Consider the following 21,681-nt stretch of genomic DNA (forward strand, 5'->3'; position numbering starts at 1 on the left):
GCCCAGTGGCTTTTCATTTCCACGGTCCAGCTGCTCCCTCTGCTGGCCAGTCGTAGGTAAAGCTTCCTGATCTGCAGAAGCTCACTGCCGTCCGCCTGTTAAAGCAGCGTTTCTAATCCCGTATTCAACTCACATCTCAGTGGCCACTGCCAAAAATGAACCATCTTAACAAACTAACCCCTTATCCAGTGGCACTTCTGTGGTTGTTTTCCAGTTGCTAAGTCATGATTTCTTTGCAAGCTTCAGGCTTCCTGGTCCTTCACTATCTCCTGGAGTTTGCTCAGACTCATGTCCATGGAGTCGGTGACGCCATCCAACCATCTCATCTTCGGTCTCCCCTTCTCTTTCTGCCCTCAGTCTTTCCCAGAATCAGGGTCTTTTCCAATGAGTGAGTTCTTTGCATGAGGTGGCCAAAGTACTGGAATTTCAGCTTCAACATCAGTCCTTCCAATGAACACCCAGGACTGATCTCCTTCAGAATGGACTGGTTGGATCTCCTTGCAGTCCAAGGGACTCTCAAGAGTCTTCTCCAACACCACAGTTCAAAAGCATCAATTCTTCAGCGCTCAGCCTCCTTTATGATCCAACTCTCACATCCATACATGACTACTGGATAAACCATAGTTTTGACTATATAGGTAAGGCATAAGGCATGATGGAGGAAAGAAATTAAATGTGTGTATGTCTGTGTGTGTGTATACACAGACACAGCACACACACACCCCCACATGCCTGCAGATATTTTGCTTATGTTGATACCAGAAGGTATTCGGATATTAGCCATTGATTGCACTTGTTCCCTGCAGAACAACTTTGATATATACTTTAGTTAGAAAATAAAGGAACGCTTTCATCCATATCTTCTCTACCCACTTTCATATATATCCTCTGTCAACTCACTTCTCCCATCTGCCCTGTAGTTTATCATTATGGCCAAAGGCAAACGCAGGTAGATGGAAACAGGCGACCTCATCTTGTGGCCCAGACTGTTGTAGGATGATATCAGATGTTCACTGTGCACAACCCTTGTGCCTGTGGAGACAGAATTTGATCCTTGTTCTGTCTGCAGGCCAGATGCGGTGCAGCCCAAGCCTGGGGTCTGATGGAGCCTCCTGAAGCTGTGTATTCTGTGTTTTACAGCTCTGGCCATCAGCATGCCCTTCTTGGGCCTTGACTCATATCTCACCCCGTTGTTCCTACTTTAAATATTCTTTTAACCCTGGCTCAGCCATCAGAATACGGCACGGCCCAGGCTTCCCTCGTGGCTCTGCGGTAAGCAGTCTGCCTGCTGGTGCAGGAACCGCGGGTTCAATCCCTGGTCTGGGAAGATTCCAGGTGTTGTGGACCAGTTAAGCCCACGTGCCACAACTATTGAGCCTGTGGTCTAGAGCCGTCAAACCGCAACTAGTGAGCCTGTGAGCCTAGAGCCTCTATTCCTCAACAAGACAAGCCACCACAATGAGAAGCCTGCCCCCTGCCACTAGAGAGGAGCCCCCACCCACCGGCACCAAGAGCACGCCTGCGTGCAGCAGCCGCGAAGACCCAGCATGACTGAAAATGAATAAATAAAGAGAGAGATCATTTTTTAAAAAAAGAATATTGCACATCCCTTCTGTTTTGTGTCATCTGAAAATACAAGGTAGTGTTCTATGTTTTCCTTAAAGTCACTGATGAAACGCCGAAGAGGTTGGTAATGGTACCTAGTGTGTGTGTGTTGGGCTAGAGAGAGAGAGAATGAAAAAAACGCCTTGCTCCTAATACTCAGAACCTCCTTCCAGAGACTGGCTAGTTGGCTGTGAATGATTTAACACCATCTGAGCCACATTCTCTGATTCCCCGCCCCCACCCGACCCCGGGGCACAGCTCTTAAAAGCATAGTCTTCCTAATCAAAGCAGCTTGATCTTAAGGACATGGCAGCCTCCTCCAGCGTTCTCACCTGGGAAATCCTATGGACAGAGGAGCCTGGCGGGCTACAGTCTGTGGGGTGGCAAAAAGTCAGACACGACGGAGCACGCGTGCATGTTCTATTTCAACCGCAGGTATTATTCTTCTAGGGCGTGCACTCACAGGATGAGAGTTAGGAAGTTCTACTTTCTCCTCAGCTCATCTTTGATCTTTATACCATCTGTTCCAAGCAGAGTGTGTAACATCCAAGCCCAGTTCTGTGAATCCTCTTCACAAGTTGGCATTGAGGACTCCTCATAAGGAACCAGAAAAACATCTTCCAGAACCTAAAGTAGAACACAGCTGTGAAGCAGTCGTGATTGTAGAGACGCTGTATGCGTGGACTTTCGGAGAGTCAGTTTCAAGATCATGGAGTTTAGTCGATTGTTTCCATTCCCTTAGCCCCATTGCTAAGTCAGTTTGGAATCATCAACATGACTGTAGAAGACGCAGCTTGAAAAACTGAGCATTCCTCCTGGGACCCCAGAACGTCGCATTCTCGTCACTTCGTTAGGACAGCCTCGTTCGTAGCTGGGTTTGTCTCGTGTGATACGCTAGAATTCCCCTGCACTGGAGTCTCGGTTAGAGACCTCCCTCACCCCTGGGTCCTGGAATGCTATTAGCAGTCCTTGTTGTATTTCAGTGCTTCTCAGGTGGCTCGGGGGTCAAGAACCCACCTGCCAATGCAGGAGTTGCCGGTTTGATCCCTGGATCAGGAAGATCCCCTGGAGGACATGGCAGCCTCCTCCAGCATTCTCGCCTGGGAAATCCTATGGACAGAGGAGCCTGGCGGGCTACAGTCTGTGAGGTGGCAAAGAGTCAGACACGACAGAGCACGCGTGCATGTTCTATTTCAACCGCAGGTATTATTCAGAGAAAGCCCAGGAGCCTGGTTTTAGCACTGGGGCCTGTGCAAAAGCAAAGACTAGCAAATTTGAGAATTAGTGGAAGGGCAAGTCAGAGTTTCTCAGATTTAGAACATTCTGAGCTCTGAAAGTTAGGAACTCCCTTTTCTTCTGTTATTGGTAAAGAAGACGTTTGAGCAGAGAGGCCCACTTTTCCTCGGCGTCTTCCTCTGCCCATCAGAGAGGCTGACCTGATGGCCACGGGATAAATGGAAGGGATGGTCATGTTTATAAAATACGTTGGATATTTTCTTATTCTGTTAAAGTTTATTTCAATTTTAAATCACATCTTTTTTTAGGCAGAGCATTTTAAAAGAAAGCATCAACTCTTGACAATTACAATGAAAATATTTAGAAAATGTTATTTGAAAATGTAATTTTCAATGATGGTTAAAAAAAAATCATCATTCCTCGGGGTCAAGTAGTGTCAACTTCTACTGAGAGAGTAAGATAGTCCCTTGTTTTTCCTTAACAGAGGCTAAAAAGTCCAGGAAATCACAGAGATACCTTCTGGAAGCTGTGTATGTATGAATATAGGGAAGTAAGACCATTTGGTACCAATAGCTGGTATTTGGGTCTTTGCTTTCTGCTACGGTATATATGCTAAATGTTTTTCTTGATCTTAAATCCCTCTCTTATTGTCCGTGTCTGTATTTTCACCTGTCCTCACCTTGCTGTACGGACCATTGAACACTAGCAAAAGGTTTTCTCCCCATCTTTGTGTTTTCATGGCGATCGCAACTGAGCCTATCACGAAGGTAGGTCAGCTATACTGTGGAGCAATTTAGTTAGTAGGGAGAATCGATCATGAGACATCTAATAAGAATGAGGCTTCCCCCTACAGTGACAGACAGCTAACCGCAGCTTCTGACCCAAATTCCAGTGCTGGGGTGTGACTGAAGCTAGTCCTGTAGCAAAGAGCACAGCAATAATGCCAGTCAGTGATGGAGTCCAGGGTTGACAGTGAAAATCCACTGATATTCTGATAGCCAGATCCTTGGCTGGCGCTGTTTTGCGCACAAGTCACTTCTAGCCCTGATCTGGGAGCGCAGGGTTGGGAGCTGAGGAATAAAAGTGGCAGCTCGGTAAACTCTCCAGCGCAGTTTCTCCTGAGTTGTCTCGTGGTGGTGTTTTACCAGCTGGATTGTTATATTGCTGGGGACAGAGAGTCTTTGGTCTGGGAGCTTCCACCAGCCCTCTTTTCCTTTCATTCCTCCCTCATTTAGAGCCCGCTGATCTTCCTTGGTGTATCTCGGGGACGGAGGCAATTCTGGTGCCAGGAGGACCTCAAAGACTGACTTGGGGCCGACTCTGGGGATCGGTGGGGTCGCTGCCTCCTTGGCTGCCTGGTCAGCCAACCAGTTTCCTTTGCTGATTGCATCAGTTCCTCGTTGATGTCCTTTACAGTGGATGACTGTCACTTGGGAAGGCTTCCAGACTGCTTCCAACAGCTGAAGGATTTCTTCTTGGTTTTTAATCTCCTTTTGCCCTGCTGTCAATAGTCCCCTTTCTCTGTAAATGGCTCCATGTACACGTAAAGTAGCGAAGGCATACCTTGAATCAGTGTAGATGCTGACTCGTTTCCCTTTGGCGTGCCTTAGCGCCTGGGCGAGTGCCTGCAGCTCAGCCCGCTGTGCTGACCACCCTTGTGGCAAGGTCTCAGCCTTCGCTCTCTCGTCAGTTGTCCTTATGGCGGAGTCTGCTTTGCACTGCCCTTCTTGGATGAAACTGCTTCTGTCGGTGAACATTTCCAGTTCTGGGTTCTGGAGGAGAATGTCCGTCAAGTCTGGCCAGCTCTAGTCAATTTCATCATGAGCTCCTCACAGTTATGGTCGGGGGTTCCCGCTTCCGTAGGTAAAAATGTGGCAGGGTTCAGCGTCCGCAGTCTCAAGTTGGACCCGTGGGTTTTCGCAAAGCAGTCCTTGGTAGCGAGTCATCCAGGAGCTGGTCAGCCTGCTATCAGGGCAGTAACAGCATGGTGAACCTTTACATTTATATTTTGTCCTAGAGTAAGCGTATCTGCTTCTCTGACCAAAACCACAGTGGCAGCTACTGCCTGGAGGCATGGCGGCCACCCCGCGGCCACTGGGTCCAGTCGCTTTGACAAGTATGCGACTGGGCGCTGCCACGGCCCAGCTGTTTGTGTGAGGCTCCCCAGTGCGGTGGGATTTCTCTCATGTACAGAGAGGTTAAACTCCCGTGTCACATCCGGCAGCCCTAATGCTGGAGCGCTGCCCAAGAGTCTCTCTGTCTCCTTAGAGGACTTTTCCTGTTGAGGTCCCCCCTCTGGGGGTCCTTACCAGACCCTGTTGTGGCTGTAAACAAAGGCTTGGCAATTTCAGAGAAACCCAGTATCCAGATTCAGCAGAATCCGGCAGCCCCGAGGAACTCGCGGACTTCTTTCTTGCTGTTCGGCCGAGGTATTGAACAGATGGCTTGCTTCCTCTCATGTCCAAGCGCCCAACGCCCTTTTAGATGACAAACTGCAGGTACTTGACCTCCTGTCTGCCGGTCTGAGCCTTTTTCCATGATACCTTGTACCGTGTGGTGGAGAGTAGGGCCATTGGGGGTTTGGGGCTTCTCCAGCAGTCCTGTTGGGTGGGACTGGCTAGCAACAGGTCATCCACGTACTGGAGTAGGTGTAATTGAAAGTTTCTTCAGGAAAGGCAGCAAGGCCTACAGCCAGAGCTTCACCAAACAGAGCAGGTGAGTTTTTGAAGCCTTGGGGCGGTCAAGTCCAAGTCAGCTGTGTCTTTCTCCCGGTGTGTGGGTCCTCCCATTCAAAGGCAAACGAGGGCTGGCTGGCCGGTGACAGGCAGGAGAAGGCGACCTTGGGATCGAGGCAGGTGAACCAGCTTGCCTGAGTGGGTAAGAGACTCAGGAGAGTGTAGGCACCTGGGACCACTGGATGGATGGTGACCACTACACTGTCGACGGCACGGAGGAGCTGGGCAGGGCAGTAGTCATTGCTTCCTGACTCTCTCACTGGCAAGAGCAGAGTGCTGCAGGGAGACTGACTTTCGGTTAGGATCCCGGCATCTCATAGGCGCTGGGTGTGGTCCCGCATTCCCAGGCGTGCCTCCCGTGGTCCTGGATATCGTTTCTGTCCAGCAGGAGTGGCTCCTGGCCTCAGGTCCACTACAGTGGGGGCATGGTTTTTGGCCAAACCTGGAGGCCCCTTCTCTGCCCCGACATCAGGGAATTCTTTTGGCAGGCTGGGGGATTTATTTGTTCCCTACCTGAGGAATAGAGACACCATTCATCTCCTCTGGGCATAGCCACGGCCATCATCAGAGCCGATTGGCTCCCCAGGGTGAGTGAGGCTCACGGGCTTTCTGGGGGCAAAGGTAGTTTGCACCCCCAGCTTTGTCAGCAAGCCTCTACCCAGCAGGGAAATGGGGCATTCCGGTAAGGACAGAAGTTCACGAGTCCCCAGATGGCCCCCTAGCTGACACGAGCGGGTCTTGCAAAACGAGCGGGCTGCCGTGTCCCCTGTGGCCCCAACAACAGCTGCTATTCGGCCTGGGAGGGGAGCCACAGGTGTGGTTGCCACGGGGTGTTCAGCTCCGGTGTCCACCGTAAAAGCCATCGATTGGCCCCCTACTTTCATCATGACCGTGGGCTCCCGGGGTCTCAGAATCAGGGAGCCTGGTCTCCCCTAGGCTGATTCTGCTCTGGCCGATCAGGTTTTGGACAGCCGGCTCAGGCTGGTACCTTTCGTTGTTGGATGGACTGAACTTCTCTGACCCTCTGCGGTGGGGGTGCTTATCTCTCCAGTGTCCGGTCTCTTTGCAATGGGCGCACTGGTCGTAGTGTACTGGTGGTCTCTGCTTAGCTTCCCCTTTCCATGAGGGAACAGTCTGTTCCGCTGGACCTGAGCTCCTCAGTACCACTGCTAGCAGGGCCGCTTTTGTTTCATTTTTTATCTGCTTCTCATTGGGGTTCACGGTCTCAGTCCACAGAGACTTTACCTGCTGCCTCCAGGAGCTGTGTGGCATTCGTCCCACGGAAGCCTCCCAGCTTTTGGAGCTATCATTGGATGTCTGCACAGAATTGAGCCACAGAGGCAGCCTTCATCATCCGTTGATTCTCAGTTGTCTCAGGGTCAGATGGGGTGTATGTCTGAATGCTTCACACAGTCTTTCATAGAAATCAGCGGGGGGTCTCATCCGCTTTTTGGATTATTGTTGTCAGTTTGGACATACTGGTGGGCTTTCTGGCCCCCGCTCAAAGTGCCTGTAGAAGGGCATCATGGTGTTGACCCCAGGTTTCTTGTCCCTCTCTGGTGTGGAGGTCCCAGCGAGGTCTTGTCTCCGGCATCACCGCTCATGCCCATCCTTCCACATCTAAGGCCACTGTGGTGGTGGCTTGACCTCCGAGCCATTTTTCGGCTTCTGTCGAGACGCATCGCCTTTCCCCAGTGGTGAAGAGAGGCATAAAGAGCTGGTGACAGGCGTCCCATGTGGGCTGATGGGTTTGGAAAATGGACTCTAGGAGGTCAGTCGTGGTCTGTGGTTTATCAGAGTATGGTGTTTCCGGTTTAGGAGATCAGTAGTGCTGAAGGGCTGGTGATAGAGGAGAGAGCGACCAGCTGGACTGAGCCAGCCTCATTCACTTGCTGAGGACCTTGAGTTTCTTGCAGCGGCATCTAATGGGTTGCGGCCAGCTAGTTAGATGGTTGGGCTGAGCGGAGTCGCGTCCCTACTGCCTTGGGGATGGAGTCTTGCTCGTGACGTGGTGCAGGGGACACGGGGGGAGGTGGGCTGTCTGGCAGTGGGTCCGGCGCTGGCTGTGCCAGGGCTTGTGGAGTCAGGGAAGCATAAGGCGGGGGCAGCAGTGGGTCTTCTCTGGGATCTCCCTGTAATATAGGGTTTTTTCCTTCTTTCTATTTTCTGAGTGGTTGGGTCACAAATACCCTACTCTGTCCCTGTCTGTTAGTGCAAACTGTTGCCCAGAGGGGCAGGTTCTGTGCTACTAGAAGCCAGGAGTCTATGTATGGAAGCTGATCTGGAAGTCCTGGACTCCCGGTGACTCCCTGGTGCACTGCTGGGACAGTGGACAGGTTGAGAGTGCCCTCTGGTGGCCATGCACTGTCAATGGCTGGCCAGTGGAGCTCACATTAAGTTATAAAGCTTCCTGGAGGCCATCTTGAATCCAGTTCAGTTCAGTTCAGTTGCTCAGTCGTGTCCGACTCTTCGCGACCCCATGAATTGCAGCACGCCAGTCCTCCCTGTCCATCACCAACTCCCGGAGTTCACTCAGACTCACGTCCGTAGAGTCAGTGATGCCATCCAGCCATCTCATCCTCAGTCGTCCCCTTCTCCTGCCCCCAATCACTCCCAGCATCAGTCTTTTCCAATGAGTCAACTCTTCGCATGAGGTAGCCAAAGTACTGGAGTTTCAGCTTCAGCATCAGTCCTTCCAAAGAACACCCAGGGCTGATCTCCTTCAGAATGGACTGGTTGGATCTCCTTGCAGTCCAAGGGACTCTCAAGAGTCTTCTCCAATACCACAGTTCAAAACCATCAATTCTTTAGCACTCAGCTTTCTTCACAGTCCAACTCTCACATCCATACATGATCACTGGAAAAACCATAGCCTTGACTAGACAGACCTTTGTTGGCAAAGTAATGTCTCTGCTTTTGAATACGCTATCTAGGTTGGGCATAACTTTCCTTCCAAGGAGTAAGCGTCTTTTAATTTCATGGCTGCAGTCACCATCAGCAGTGATTTTGGAGCCCAAAAATATAAACTCTGACACTGTTTCCACTGTTTCCCCATCTATTTCCCATGAAGTGATGGGACCAGATGCCATGATCTTCGTTTTCTGAATGTTAAGCTTTAAGCCAGTTTTCTCACTCTCCTCTTTCACTTTCATCAAGATTCTTTTTAGTTCCTCTTCACTTTCTGCCATAAGGGTGGTATCATCTGCATATCTGAGGTTATTGATATTTCTCCCGGCAATCTTGATTCCAGCTTGTGCTTCTTCCAGCCCAGCGTTTCTCATGATGTACTCTGCATATAAGTTAAATAAGCAGGGTGACAATAAACAGCCTTGACGTACTCCTTTTCCTATTTGGAACCAGTCTGTTTTTCCATGTCCAGTTCTAGCCGTTGCTTCCTGACCTGCATACAGATTTCTCAAGAGGCAGGTCAGGTGGTCTGGTATTCCCATCCCTTTCAGAATTTTCCACAGTTTATTGTGATCCACACAGTCAAAGTCTTTGGCAGAGTCAATAAATCAGAAATAGATATTTTTCTGGAACTCTCTTGCTTTTTCAATGATCCAGTTGATGTTGGCAAGTAATCCAAGTCTGTGCTCCAGCTGGTAACGCTGAAGAAGCTGAAGTTGAACAGTTCTATGAAGACCTACAAGACCTTTTAGAACTAACACCCAAAAAAGATGTCCTTTTCATTATAGGGGACTGGAATGCAAAAGTAGGAAGTCAAGAAACACCTGGAGTAACAGGCAAATTTGGCCTTGGAATATGGAATGAAGCAGGGCAAAGGCTAATAGAGTTTTGCCAAGAGAACGCACTGGTCATAGCAAACATCCTCTTCCAACAACACAAGAGAAGACTCTACACATGGACATCACCAGATGGTCAACATCGAAATCAGATTGATTATATTCTTTGCAGTCAAAGATGGAGAAGCTCTATACAGTCAACAAAAACAAGACCAGGAGCTGACTGTTCTTCAGATCATGAGCCCCTTGTTACCGAATTCAGACTTAAATTGAAAATAGTAGGGAAAACCACTAGACCATTCAGGTATGACCTAAATCAAATCCCTTATGATTATACAGTGGAAGTGAGAAATAGATTTAAGAGACTAGATCTGATAGATAGAGTGCCTGAGGAACTATGGATGGAGGTTCATAACATTCTACAGGAGACAGGGATCAAGACCATCTCCATGTAAAAGAAATGCAAAAAAGCAAAATGGCTGTCTGGGGAGGCCTTACAAATAGCTGTGAAAAGAAGAGAAGTGAAAAGCAAAGGAGAGAAGGAAAGATATAAGCATCTGAATGCAGAGTTCCAAAGAATAGCAAAAAGAGATAAGAAAGCCTTCCTCAGCAATCAGTGCAAAGAAATAGAGGAAAACAACAGAATCGGAAAGACTAGAGATCTCTTCCAGAAAATTAGAGATACCAAGGGAACATTTCATGCAAAGATGGGCTCAATAAAGGACAGAAATGGTATGGACCTAACAGAAGCAGATGATATTAAGAAGAGGTGGCAAGAATACACAGAAGAACTGTACAAAAAAGATCTTCACAACAAAGATAATCATGATGGTGTGATTACTCACCTAGAGCCAGACATCCTGGAATGTGAAGTCAAGTGGGCCTTAGGAAGATCACTACGAACAAAGCTAGTGGAGGTGATGGAATTTCAGTTGAGGGATTTCAAGTCCTGAAAGATGATGCTGTGAAAGTGCTGCACTCAATATGCCACCAAATTTGGAAAACTCAGCAGTGGCCACAGGACTGGAAAAGGTCAGTTTTCATTCCAATCCCAAAGAAAGGCAATGCCAAAGAGTGCGCAAACTACCATACAATTGCACTCATCTCACATGCTAGTAAAGTAATGCTCAAAATTCTCCAAGCCAGGCTTCAGCAATACGTGAACTGTGAACTTCCAGATGTTCAAGCTAGTTTTAGAAAAGGCAGAAGAACCAGAGATCAAATTGCCAGCATCCACTGGATCATCGAAAAAGCAAGAGAGTTCCAGAAAAACATCTATTTCTGCTTTTTGACTCCAGTAATTTCCTGCAAAGCCCTTCTTAAAGTTCTTTATCATGCAATCTAAAACTGTTGGCTTAGAGGAACCTCCCATGTTAACAAATGTAATCTACCTGGCAGGGTTTTCAGGAAAACCTAATCTCTTAGATTTTCAGGAAAACCTAATCTCAGCTCAGGGAGTCAGTGGACAGTAGAATAACTGGTAACCAATAATTCCTCCCTCCCTATGTTTCCCACCCTGAGTCAGTTGTGCAAAGACAGACAAGGGTGGGCACCCCCTCAAAGGAGGAGACCATTCAAGGTGCCCACTTGGCCACGTCCCCAGGGGGAACTTAGGTCCCTCTTAGCATTGGCAAATCAGTGTAAACCTCTGATCCGGATCTGTCTCTCATGGGGGGACTTGGTCCCCCAGAGGCAGACACGGCCTTGAGCCGTGTGAGATCACCACGGAGCTGCAGACTAGGGCCCACTCAGACTCCATAGCCAGGAAGGCCCTGAAGCCACACAATGGAGCCTGAAGCGCAAGCGGATCAGGCCGCACACTCATTCACGTTCATTTTTCGTCTGCCTGGCCACTCCCTCGAGGGAGACTTAAGACACCTCTTAGCACTGGCAGGTCAGTATAAATCCGCGACCCAGACCAGCCTCACAGGGAGGGATCAAATCCCCCAGAGGCTGGTACTGCCTTTTGGCCTTATGAGGTCGTCACGGGACCTCAGGTTTTAGACCCTCTCGGGCTCCGTAGCCCAAGGACTGTGGAGCTCACTTTCACTTCCTTCAGTCAGCAGTCATGCATACACAACCACTCAGAGGTCATCACGATACCTCCCTTTTCCCGAGGCCCCAGGTCTCCCTCTCTGGTACTCACTTCCTGGGAGCTCCAAGGAAGTGATCCGTCCCCTCTTCTTCCCGTCGGGGTAGGACATCCTGACTAGGGATTGGCCCCAGGGCCTTACCTGATCCTGTGGCCATTCCCGGTGAGTTGGTCCATCCCTCAATGAGTCCGGTCACCTCTTGGCCATCCAGAGAGTACGAACACCAGTCTGAAAGAGAACCCAAATACCGTCAGGTGGCGCGCCTCCTCGTTTGTCTCCCAACTCCTCCGATCTGGTCCAGCCAAGCCACCGGTCCACGCAGCTCAAGGGGCAGGCGTCATTGGAATCTCACTGGGGCCTCCAAAAATGTTGCAGAAACCAGTACTCGAGCAACCAAGCACCACACGAGAATTGGAGAACCCAGGTTTATTACGAGTTAACACTACAAGCCCTGAGCCCTGAACAAAGGGGTTACAGAGCTTTTATACACTGACAGGCATGATTAAGCAGATTTCAGGGTTTGCAGGGGCTAGGAATGGAGACAGCATTCTGGACAGCAAGGAGAACAAACCAGTCAATCCTAAAGGAAATCAACCCTGAATATTCATTGGAACCACTAATACTGAAGTTCCAATACTTTGGCCATCTGATGCAAAGAGCTGATTCACTGGAAAAGACCCTGATGCTGGGAAAGATTGAAGGCAAAAGGAAAAGAGGGCCACAGAGGATGAGATGGTTGGATAGCATCACTGACTCAATGGACATGAATCTGAGCAAACTCTCACTTATCCAAGAGAGAGTGAAGGACAGAGGAGCCCAGTATGCTGCAGTCCGTGGGTCCACAAACTTTTGGACACAACTTAGTAATTGAACAACAACAATGGCACAAGTTTCACTGTAATATACTGGCTGCTGTTGTAGAGCTTGAGCCATTGAAGGGTTTTCAGTAGTCCTTATATGTGGTCTGACGTCCTTGAACTGGTCAGTCTCGCCTTTATGTTTGATGCCTGAGAATACTGTATCTTCACTGCTTTGTCATGGGCGGTGTTCCCTGCAGAAGCAACGTTGACTTCCAATTCTTCTTTTCCTTTGCCCACTTTCCATTTCCTGTGCAAATGGCCTAGTAGTTGTAGACAGGAGAATATTTTTTTGTGACATGAAATCTCACCAGTCAATGTTCTAATGACTGAAAAAGAAAGTCTAATGTATTTGTTCTTTGCAGGTGATTTCTGTGAGATGCCCATGGTATTAGCACTTTGCAACCAAAAACTGGTTATGGATGAGGATAGTGCCGGTGAAAATGTTTGTTAACATAAACATTGTAGAGGCAGGTTCAGTCGGGTATCAATTATACCTTTATTAGGAGTGAGAGAACAAAATTCACATTCTGGTGGTACTAGCGATTGTTTATAAGACTTTGTTGTTATTGTCATTCAGTCCCTAAGTCGTGTCCAACTCTTTGCAACCCATGGGCTGCAGGCTTCCCTGTCCTTTGCTGTCTCTGTAGTTTGCTCAAACTCATGTTCATTGAGTCAGTGATGCTATCCAACCATCTTATCCTCTGTCATCCCCTTCTCCTCCTGCCCTCACTCTTTCCCAGAATCAGGGTCTTTTCCAATGAGTCAGCTCTTCGCATCGGGTGACCAAAGTATTGGAGCTTCAGCTTCAGCATCAGTCCTTCCAATGAACACCCAGGACTGATCTCCTTTAGGATGGACTGGTTGGATCTCCTTGCAGTCCAAGGGACTCTCAAGAGTCTTCTCCAACACCACAGTTCAAAAACATCAATTCTTTGGCACTCAGCTTCCTTCACGTTCCAACTCTCACTTCCATACATGACTACTGGAAAAACCATAGCCTTGACTAGACAGACCTTTGTTGGCAAAGTAATGTCTCCGCTTTTTAATGTGCTGTCTAGGTTGGTCATAACTTTACTTCCAATAAGTAAGTGTCTTTTAATTTCATGGCTGTAGTCACCGTCTGCAGTGATTTTGGAGCCCCCAAAAATAAAGTCAGCCACTGTTTCCACTGTTTCCCATGTATTTGCCATGAAGTGATGGGACCAGATGCCATGATCTTAGTTTTCTGAATGTTGAGCTTTAAGCCAACTTTTTCACTCTCCTCTTTCACCTTCATGAAGAGGCTCTTTAGTTCTTCTTCACTTTCTGCCATAAGGGTGGTGTCATCTGCATATCTGAGGTTATTGACATTTCTCCCAGCAGTCTTGATTCTAGCTTTTGCTTCATCCAGCCCAGTGTTTCTCATGATGTACTCTACATATAAGTTAAATAAGCAGGGTGGCAACATACAGCCTTTATGTACTCCTTTTCCTATTTGGAACCAATCTGTTGTTCCATGTCCAGTTCTAACTGTTGTTTCCTGACCTGCATAGAGATTTGTCAAGAGGCAGGTGAGGTGGTCTGGTATTCCCATCTCTTTCAGAATTTTCCACACTTTATTGTGATTCACAGAGTCAAAGTCTTTGGCATAGTCAATAAAGCAGAAATAGATGTTTTTCTGGAACACTCTTGCTTTTTCCATGATCCATCGGATGTTGGCAATTTGATCTCTGGTTCCTCTGCTGCCAGGGTCCAGCCCCGGTGGATCCAGGGTAATTCAAAGCGGGGACGGAGTCGGCAATTAGGAAAGAATTATTCAGTTAGAGATATAAAGAGAGATTAGGGAAGAATAATGTAGTGAGAGAGAGGAGAGAAAAAGAGGCTGTGATTCCTTGGTTTGCATAGAAAGCTAATAAAGCCCTGAGACAAGGGACTTGCACCATCTACATAGGCCACAGGCGCCCACTTGAATAGCGGAGGTTGCCCCACCTTGTGCTCCCTCTCGCGTGGGTCTTAGAAGCCCAGGCAGATAAGTAGACACGGCGAGTGTCTATGCTCCAGATGGGAATTTAGCCTGAAAAGGGAGAATAAGAAAAGAACAACATGGGGGAAACCAGTCTTTCTAGGAACTGGTCCATCTCTTTATTTTTCAGGAAAGCTTTTATACTTTAAGTTGAACATAGAGATCAATGTATAATACAAAGTCATGCAAGGTCAGCAGACCTGACCCTTATCGAGACCAAGCACTCTTTATGCATGCATTCAAAGGTCTTAGGTGGTTTTACATCACCTTCTGGCCAAGAGGCCTCTTAACATTTTTATGGCTGTCTTCCTAGATAAATGTCTATCAACCAGAAAACTCATTTTCCCTTGAAGTGTTTTTTCTTTAATCTGCATCACCCTCAAAGTACTAAATAAAGTTACATTCCTGTAGAACAAAGGTGCAGTGGGTTATAACAAAGAAAGTACTTAACTCAAAGATCTAATGTTGCTAATGCCAGGGCTACTTCCTGTTCTTTCTACATACCAACTATATCAACAAATAAAAGATATGAAAACTTGGCAGCAAGTATTGGCTCAACAATGAAACCCTTAATCAGTTCTATTCTAATGATTTTGACTCCTCAGAAGGCCCTACATTCCTAGAATTTGTTAAGCTTCCTATGCCTCTCTGGGTCAGGAGGCTGTAAACAATCACATGCATAGCTGTAAGAGTCCGGATAAACCTGTCAGGCAGGCTAGAAAGCCATCAGAGGGGTTTTTGGATTGAAACACTCTTATTATGCCCAGGAGACTTATTATCTAAAAGCTCTAAATTAACTTTTTCCAGAAAAAGCTAGTGGGGGATAGCCCCCTATTAATGTCAGAAAAGTTGGTGAAAGGCATAATGCAGTAAGGCAGACAGACTCTGGTTTGGGGGTAGATGCCCGAGAAAGTCCAGGGGGACCCCTGAGGCCTGATCTCACCTTTGCTCTGTCAGGCCTCTTCCTCATGACCTTTGCCATGGGCGGGATTCCCCATGCTGGCTCCTGGCACTCTGCCTTTTCTAAAACCAGCTTGGACATCAGGAAGTTCATGGTTCATGTATTGCTAAAGCCTGGCTTGGAGAATTTTGAGCATTACTTTACTAGTGTGTGAGATGAGTGCAATTGTGTGGTAGTTTGAGCATTCTTTGGCATTGCCTTTCTTTGAGATTGGAATGAAAACTGACCTCTTCCAGTCCTGTGGCCACTGCTGAGTTTTCCAAATTTGCTGACCATTGAGTGTAGCACTTTCACAGCTTCATCTTTCAGGGTTTGAAATAGCTCCACTGGAATTCCATCACCTCCACTAGCTTTGTTCGTAGTGATCTTCCTAAGGCCCACTTGACTTCACATTCCAGGATGTCTGGCTCTAGGTGAGTGATCACACCATGATGATTATCTGGGTCATGAAGATCTCTTTTGTACAGTTCTTCTATGTATTCTTGCCACCTCTTCTGAATATTTTCTGCTTCTGTTAGGTCCATACCATTTCTGTCCTTTATTGAGCCCATCTTTGCATGAAATGTTCCCTTGGTATCTCTAATTTTCTGGAAGAGATCTCTAGTCTTTCCGATTCTGTTGTTTTCCTCTATTTCTTTGCGTTAATCGCTGAGGAAGTCTTTCTTATCTCTTTTTGCTATTCTTTGGAACTCTGCATTCAGATGCTTATATCTTTCCTTTTCTCCTTTGCTTTTCGCTTCTCTTCTTTTCACAGCTATTTGTAAGCCTTCCTCAGACAGCCATTTTGACATTTTGCATTTCTTTTCCATGGGGATGGTCTTGATCCCTGTCTCACAGTGTCACGAACCTCTCTCCATAGTTCATCAGGCACTCTGTTTATCAGATCTACTCCCTGTGAATATTAGTGTTAATTAGTGCTTGCAAGAATTGTATTGTCTGATCCCCCGAACCCAGTGTCTCAAGAGGAATGGAATACTTGTGTCTAACCCTAATTTGTCAGAGCAGGAAGCAGTGAGTGAAACTCCCCTTTGCCATCACAGCCTTTGTGTGCGTGCATGTTCAGTCTCTTCATTCATGTCTGACCCTTTGAGACCCCATGGACTGTAGCCCTCCAGGCCCCTCTGTCCATGGGATTCTCCAGGCAAGAATGCTGGAGTGAATTGCCATGCCCTCCTCCAGAGGATCTCACTGACCTGGGCATTGAACCCAGCTTTCCCACATTGAAGGTGAATTCTTTACCATCTGAGCCACCAGGGAAGCCCATCATAGCCCTTACCCCCCAGAAAGTCAATGCACGAAGAGTCAGAACTCTGTGTTTCCTTACCTCCTAGCAGCACCTGCTAATCCCCAGAGATGAAGTGAGCACGCATCATTTCCTCCCAGGATTCTGCCACATCTCCAATTTTGCCAGCTTCTGCCTTTATATCTCCCCCTTCCTAACTGATTTGATTGTCCGTGTTGGCCGATCTTAGTTCTGAGTTACACATTTGGCACTATCTCCCCAGATCAGGAGATCCCTATGGGACAAGTGGGTGGGCTGGTTTCTGCCCCATTGCCCAGACCTCTTTGACCTGACCCGTTTGCTATGAGTGCTTTGAATAGTATCTAATTCTTATGTAGTGCTTACCGCATGCCAGGGAGTGTTCTGCCACAGGTGATTAAGTTGCTGTTATTGTTGCAGCCATGCGTTCTGGGAAACAAACTCACTCAGATAGTGGAGTGCAGATAGTCGAGTGCAGGTTATTACACCGGCGGGCCCAAGGCAGAGTCTCCTCTTAGCTAAGGACCCCAACCAGCATTTGTGAAAACCTTATATACCTTAAGTATACATGCCCAAACCCACCTCCCCAAATTCCCTGAAACTAGTCTGAAGAAAGGAAAATGAAAGATATAATCAAAGTTAACCCATGATTCATTTGCCTTAAGCCTAGGTGGTTAACAGTGGACAGTTATCAGTAGGCCTGTGGTCATGCCCCAGTAAGCATAATAGAATGTATGATTCTATTCAGTTATACAGATAATTAGGGTATTCTTTTAGGCAACTGAGAGTCTAGGTAGGAGCCCTGGGGCTTTTCCTTCTGGGGACCTGGTTTTCCAGTTGGTTGTCATTTCCATAGACACTGGGCATATAGCTCAAAGTCCGCAGTCCGGCCCAAGATGGAGTCCTGCTTTCAAGTCCTGCTTTCTGTCTGTTTCCTCCTTCATTATCACCCTGGTTTACAAAGAAGGAAATTGAAGCTCTGTGAGGCCCCATGGCTAGCAAGGAGGGGATCGAAGGGGTCACTTCTGTCTCCATGATCTGAGATCCTAAACCTTTCAGCTCCACTGCTCTCCATCAGCAATCTACCATGATCACTGAGTGTAATAGCTATGGATGGTGGAACTCAAAATTCAAAAAGAGTGTGCCCAGTTACAAGTAAACCAGAACTGCCTTTTAATGACTTTGACCAAAGCAAACACTGTGGTTGAGAAATGGAATATTTCCTGCCATAGCAGTAAACAGGGGTGTCAGAGTTATCAGCAGTTACTGCCACCTTGGAAGGTGAGCTGGTGAGCCCTGAGGGAACTCAGGACAGAAAGAATACCTGCCTTCTAGCATCCATCTAACTGCAGCCACTCCCTGCAGGGAGCCCTGAGGAAATTCAGGGCTGTGAAAACACAGGATTCTGGCCGCAGATAGCTGAGATGCATATGAAAGGAATGATTTCAGCGAGCTCAGACTCTTGCACCTTCCTATACAGAAGTGAAGTGAAGTCATTCAGTCCTGTCTGACTCTTTTCGACCCCATGGAATGTAGCCTACCAGGTCCCTCCACCCATGGGATTTTCCAAGCAAGAGTACTGGAGTGGGTTGCCATTTCCTTCTCCAGTGGAACTTTCTGACCCAGGGATCGAACCCAGGTCTCCTGCATTGTAGACAGACACTTTACCGTCTGAGCCAGAGAATAAAGCACTGAATTCCTTAACTTGGGATATCTGGTTTTCTTTAATTTGCAAAAAAAAACCCACTTTTTTTTTAAAAGTTCAGATTCCCTGACCTTTGTTGCAAAACTTCTACATAACCTGACTCTTCCCCCGGCACCCCTTGTCTCCTCGGAGCAGTTTTCTCAGGCTCACTTGAGATGCTGTCTCCTGGGCTTGAAGTCCTAAAAATTCCACCAAATAAAACGTAATTCTCAATTTTCATGTTGTGAATATTTATTAAGTGGACATAGGGATAGAAAAGTAGACGGTCGACTAAAAAGGATGCGCATCTTGAGGGTTGCAAGTTAAGTTTTATTCGGGACACAATGAGGACACCAGCCCAGGAGGCAGCACCTCTGATGGCTCTGAGAGGCTGCTCCAAGGAGGCAATGGGAGAAGGTCAGAATATGAGGTTCTGCTGAAGGGGGAGCTCAGTGCACTCAGTGCTTGCTGTGCAAGAGGTTTTCTGCCGGTCACCAGGAGCTGACGTCACCATGAAGGGATTTGGTGATTTTTCTATATATGAAGAGATGTAAGGACTGGGATTATGAGTTCAGTTCCTGAAAATATCCAACTATCTGAAGACCTGTCCCAGCAGATTCCCTGGAGCACGGAGTGCCTCACTCCACCCTGCACTCCTTCGGGGTGTTGAAGGTCAGCAGCCGCAGTGCAGGGATCAGTCTCCTGAGAGGCAGATGGCAGGTGCTCTTGCTCAGCCAGTGGCAGTGCCCTTGTGCTGTGCTGTGTACCTAGTCGCTCAGTGGTGTCTGACTCTTTCCGACCCCATGGACTAGAGCTCTCCAGGCTCCTCCCTCCATGGGATTCTCTAGGCAGGAGTACTGGAGTGGGTTGCCATGCCCTCCTCCAGGGGATGTTCCCAATCTAGGGATTGAACCCTGGTCTCCCGCATTGCAGGCAGATTCTTTACCATCTGAGCCACCAGGGAAGCTTGGCAAATGCCAATTTGTAGTTGACCATGGACGGAGAAGGCAATGGCACCCCACTCCAGTACTCTTGCCTGAAAAATCCCATGGATGGAGAAGCCTGGTGGGCTGCAGTCCATGGGGTCGCTAAGAGTCGGGCACGACTGAGCAACTTCATTTTCACTTTTCACTTTCATGCATTGGAAAAGGAAATGGCAACCCACTCCAGGGTTCTTGCCTGGAGAATCCCAGAGACAGAGGAGCCTAGTGGGCTGCTGTCCATGGGGTCGCACAGAGTCGGACCCGACTGAAGCGACTTAGCAGCAGCAGCAGCATGGAGAAAGAAACTGAAAGTGTGGAAAGAAAATGATAGTGTTGGGAGAACAGTATTTGGGGATGAAGAAACTGTGTGTCACAAGACTAAAGCCGTTAACTATGGCAGACAGCGGGGCCAGTGGTGAATGTAAGCATCCCAAGCCGTCTGTCCCGTTTCCTTGAAACATCCTGCTGCCCAGAGAGCGGATGTGGGGGAAGAAATAACAGAATTTTTAGAACTTAAATGATGACATGTCTGATACCGCCGTGAAGGACAAAAGCTCTTAAAAGAGTCCTGAGGGGCACATACATACTTTATTCAGTTCTGTGAAGATGACAGCTCATCCTTTGCATCCTAGGCCTACTCCTTAAGTTTGGAGTTGATAAAACGCAGCAGATTTAACTTGCCTGACCGCATTTAGCTGCATTTGTTAAAACACAAGACATTCGACTCGGGTGGCTCTTCAGCTGTTTTTACTGAAATAAAATCCCTGGCACACAATAATGGAAAAAAAAAAAAAATCAAGAGTTTCATCATATTGTTTTCTACACTGGAGAATCTTGAGTGCTTTGGAAATAATAAGTCTGTCTCCACGATTTCCTGCTCTCCACTAGGTTCTTGGAACGCCGAATGAGGACACGTGGCCCGGAGTTCACTCTCTACCACATTTTAAGCCAGGTATGTCTCACTGATTACAAACAACTGACTGCTTCTGACATGCGAACAGTGAACGTATAGCTGTGCTCCCTGAGGCCATTTTACGTGGAAAATTCTGGTTACATTGGCCACTGGGTACTCTACCTCTTATTGGAGTTGTTTCGTCTTCACGGTTTATTTGTTGGTGAAAATAGACTGAATGACATCCCTCATCAGTGTTTCACCGTATGGTTTTTGTTTGATTTGACTGGCTAATCTTGAAGTGACCTCTCATTTCATCATCAGTTAGACTAGCTTCCATGTCTGTAAAAAACAAACCTTAAATCTAGCTGCTGAAATCCATCTGTGTGATTTCTAGTAATAATACTAAAAAAGTATTAAATTGGAAAAAGTAAAACTCATATTTGATTTATTTTTAAAAAAAAACTCTAGTAATGCATGGTCAATTAATTTGAGTTTAAACATAGAAAATGTTCTACATGTCCAACATTCCACTTGAAAATGTTAAAATATTTACACCCTGAGCCAGGAAATCTGAGAGAAAATGTGAAACTTTTAAAATGCTGTCACTTTTTTCGTACCAGTAGGTGGCAGTCAAGAAACTTCTAGTTTTAATAATGACACTGGGAAGAAGAATCTCAAAATGGTCTATGTAATTTTTATAGGTGAATGAAAGCTTTAGAATTGGAAACTTAATAAAAATATGTGGGATGAATTATTGCAAAGTATACTTTTGTTTTTATTTTCTTGGTTAAAAAACATGAATTATAAAATGCAGAAAGTTAACGTTATTAGTCGCTCAGTTGTGTCCGACTCTTTGCAATTCTTTAACGGACTGTAACCCGCCAGACGCCTCTATCCATGGCATTCTCCAGGAGAGAATACTGGTGTGGATTACCGTTTCCTTCTGCGGTGTATCTTCCCAACCCAGGTATCAAACTCGGATCTCTGTGTAGGAGGCAGAGTCTTTACCGTCTGAGCCACAGGGGAAGCCCTACCATTAAATTACTGAAAGGAATTGTATGGAAGACCTAACGGGCTAGTACTTTACGAGGGGAAAGAGCCATGAATAATTACTGGTACAGGAGTCAAGTACATTCTGTTTCTCCCCTCCCTGTCTTCTGGGGGACCACCAGGAATTAACTATCAATCCCAAAGAATGACTGAGATGGGAAACTATTTTTGTTCTTAATATTTCCCTTCTGAAGGTATACAGTGTACTGAGAATTCTTTTATCTTCTTTGGCTGCCCCAAGGATTCTTTGTACTTTTACTGAATATTTTAAATAACCTCTGTGTCCTGAAGGACTATAGCAAGTTACCAATTGAACGTGGATTGCTCTTTCTTTAACTGAGCAAGAAGCATTCTCTAACTGCTTCTATGGAGTTTACGTGAGAACAGAGCTCTTTATAAATATTCCAAGTGTAGGCTTCTGAAGAAGACTAGCTTTCTTGTGTTAATATCTAAAACCTTAAGTCCTAGGGAAATAAAACAGAGAATATGAAAAGAGTCGAAGTGAATAAAGTTAGATGCAGAAAGGGACAATTAAGATAGTCATTTGGTCTGCCAAGTGTCTGGACTAGAGAA

General features: G+C 46.9%; 1 protein-coding gene across 1 annotated transcript in view; it reads left to right on the forward strand.

The window, feature by feature from the left end:
• Positions 1 to 21,681, forward strand: part of CDK14 (cyclin dependent kinase 14) — a 666,485-nt gene that overhangs the window by 466,460 nt on the left and 178,344 nt on the right. Inside the window, exon 11 of the mRNA XM_068972760.1 lies at positions 20,052 to 20,115. Within this exon, the coding sequence (XP_068828861.1) occupies positions 20,052 to 20,115 (64 nt within the window). The remainder of the gene's footprint in view (positions 1 to 20,051; positions 20,116 to 21,681) is intronic.

This window comes from Capricornis sumatraensis, chromosome 5 (genome assembly GCF_032405125.1).
Source record: "Capricornis sumatraensis isolate serow.1 chromosome 5, serow.2, whole genome shotgun sequence".
NCBI classification, from domain to species: Eukaryota; Metazoa; Chordata; class Mammalia; order Artiodactyla; family Bovidae; genus Capricornis; species Capricornis sumatraensis.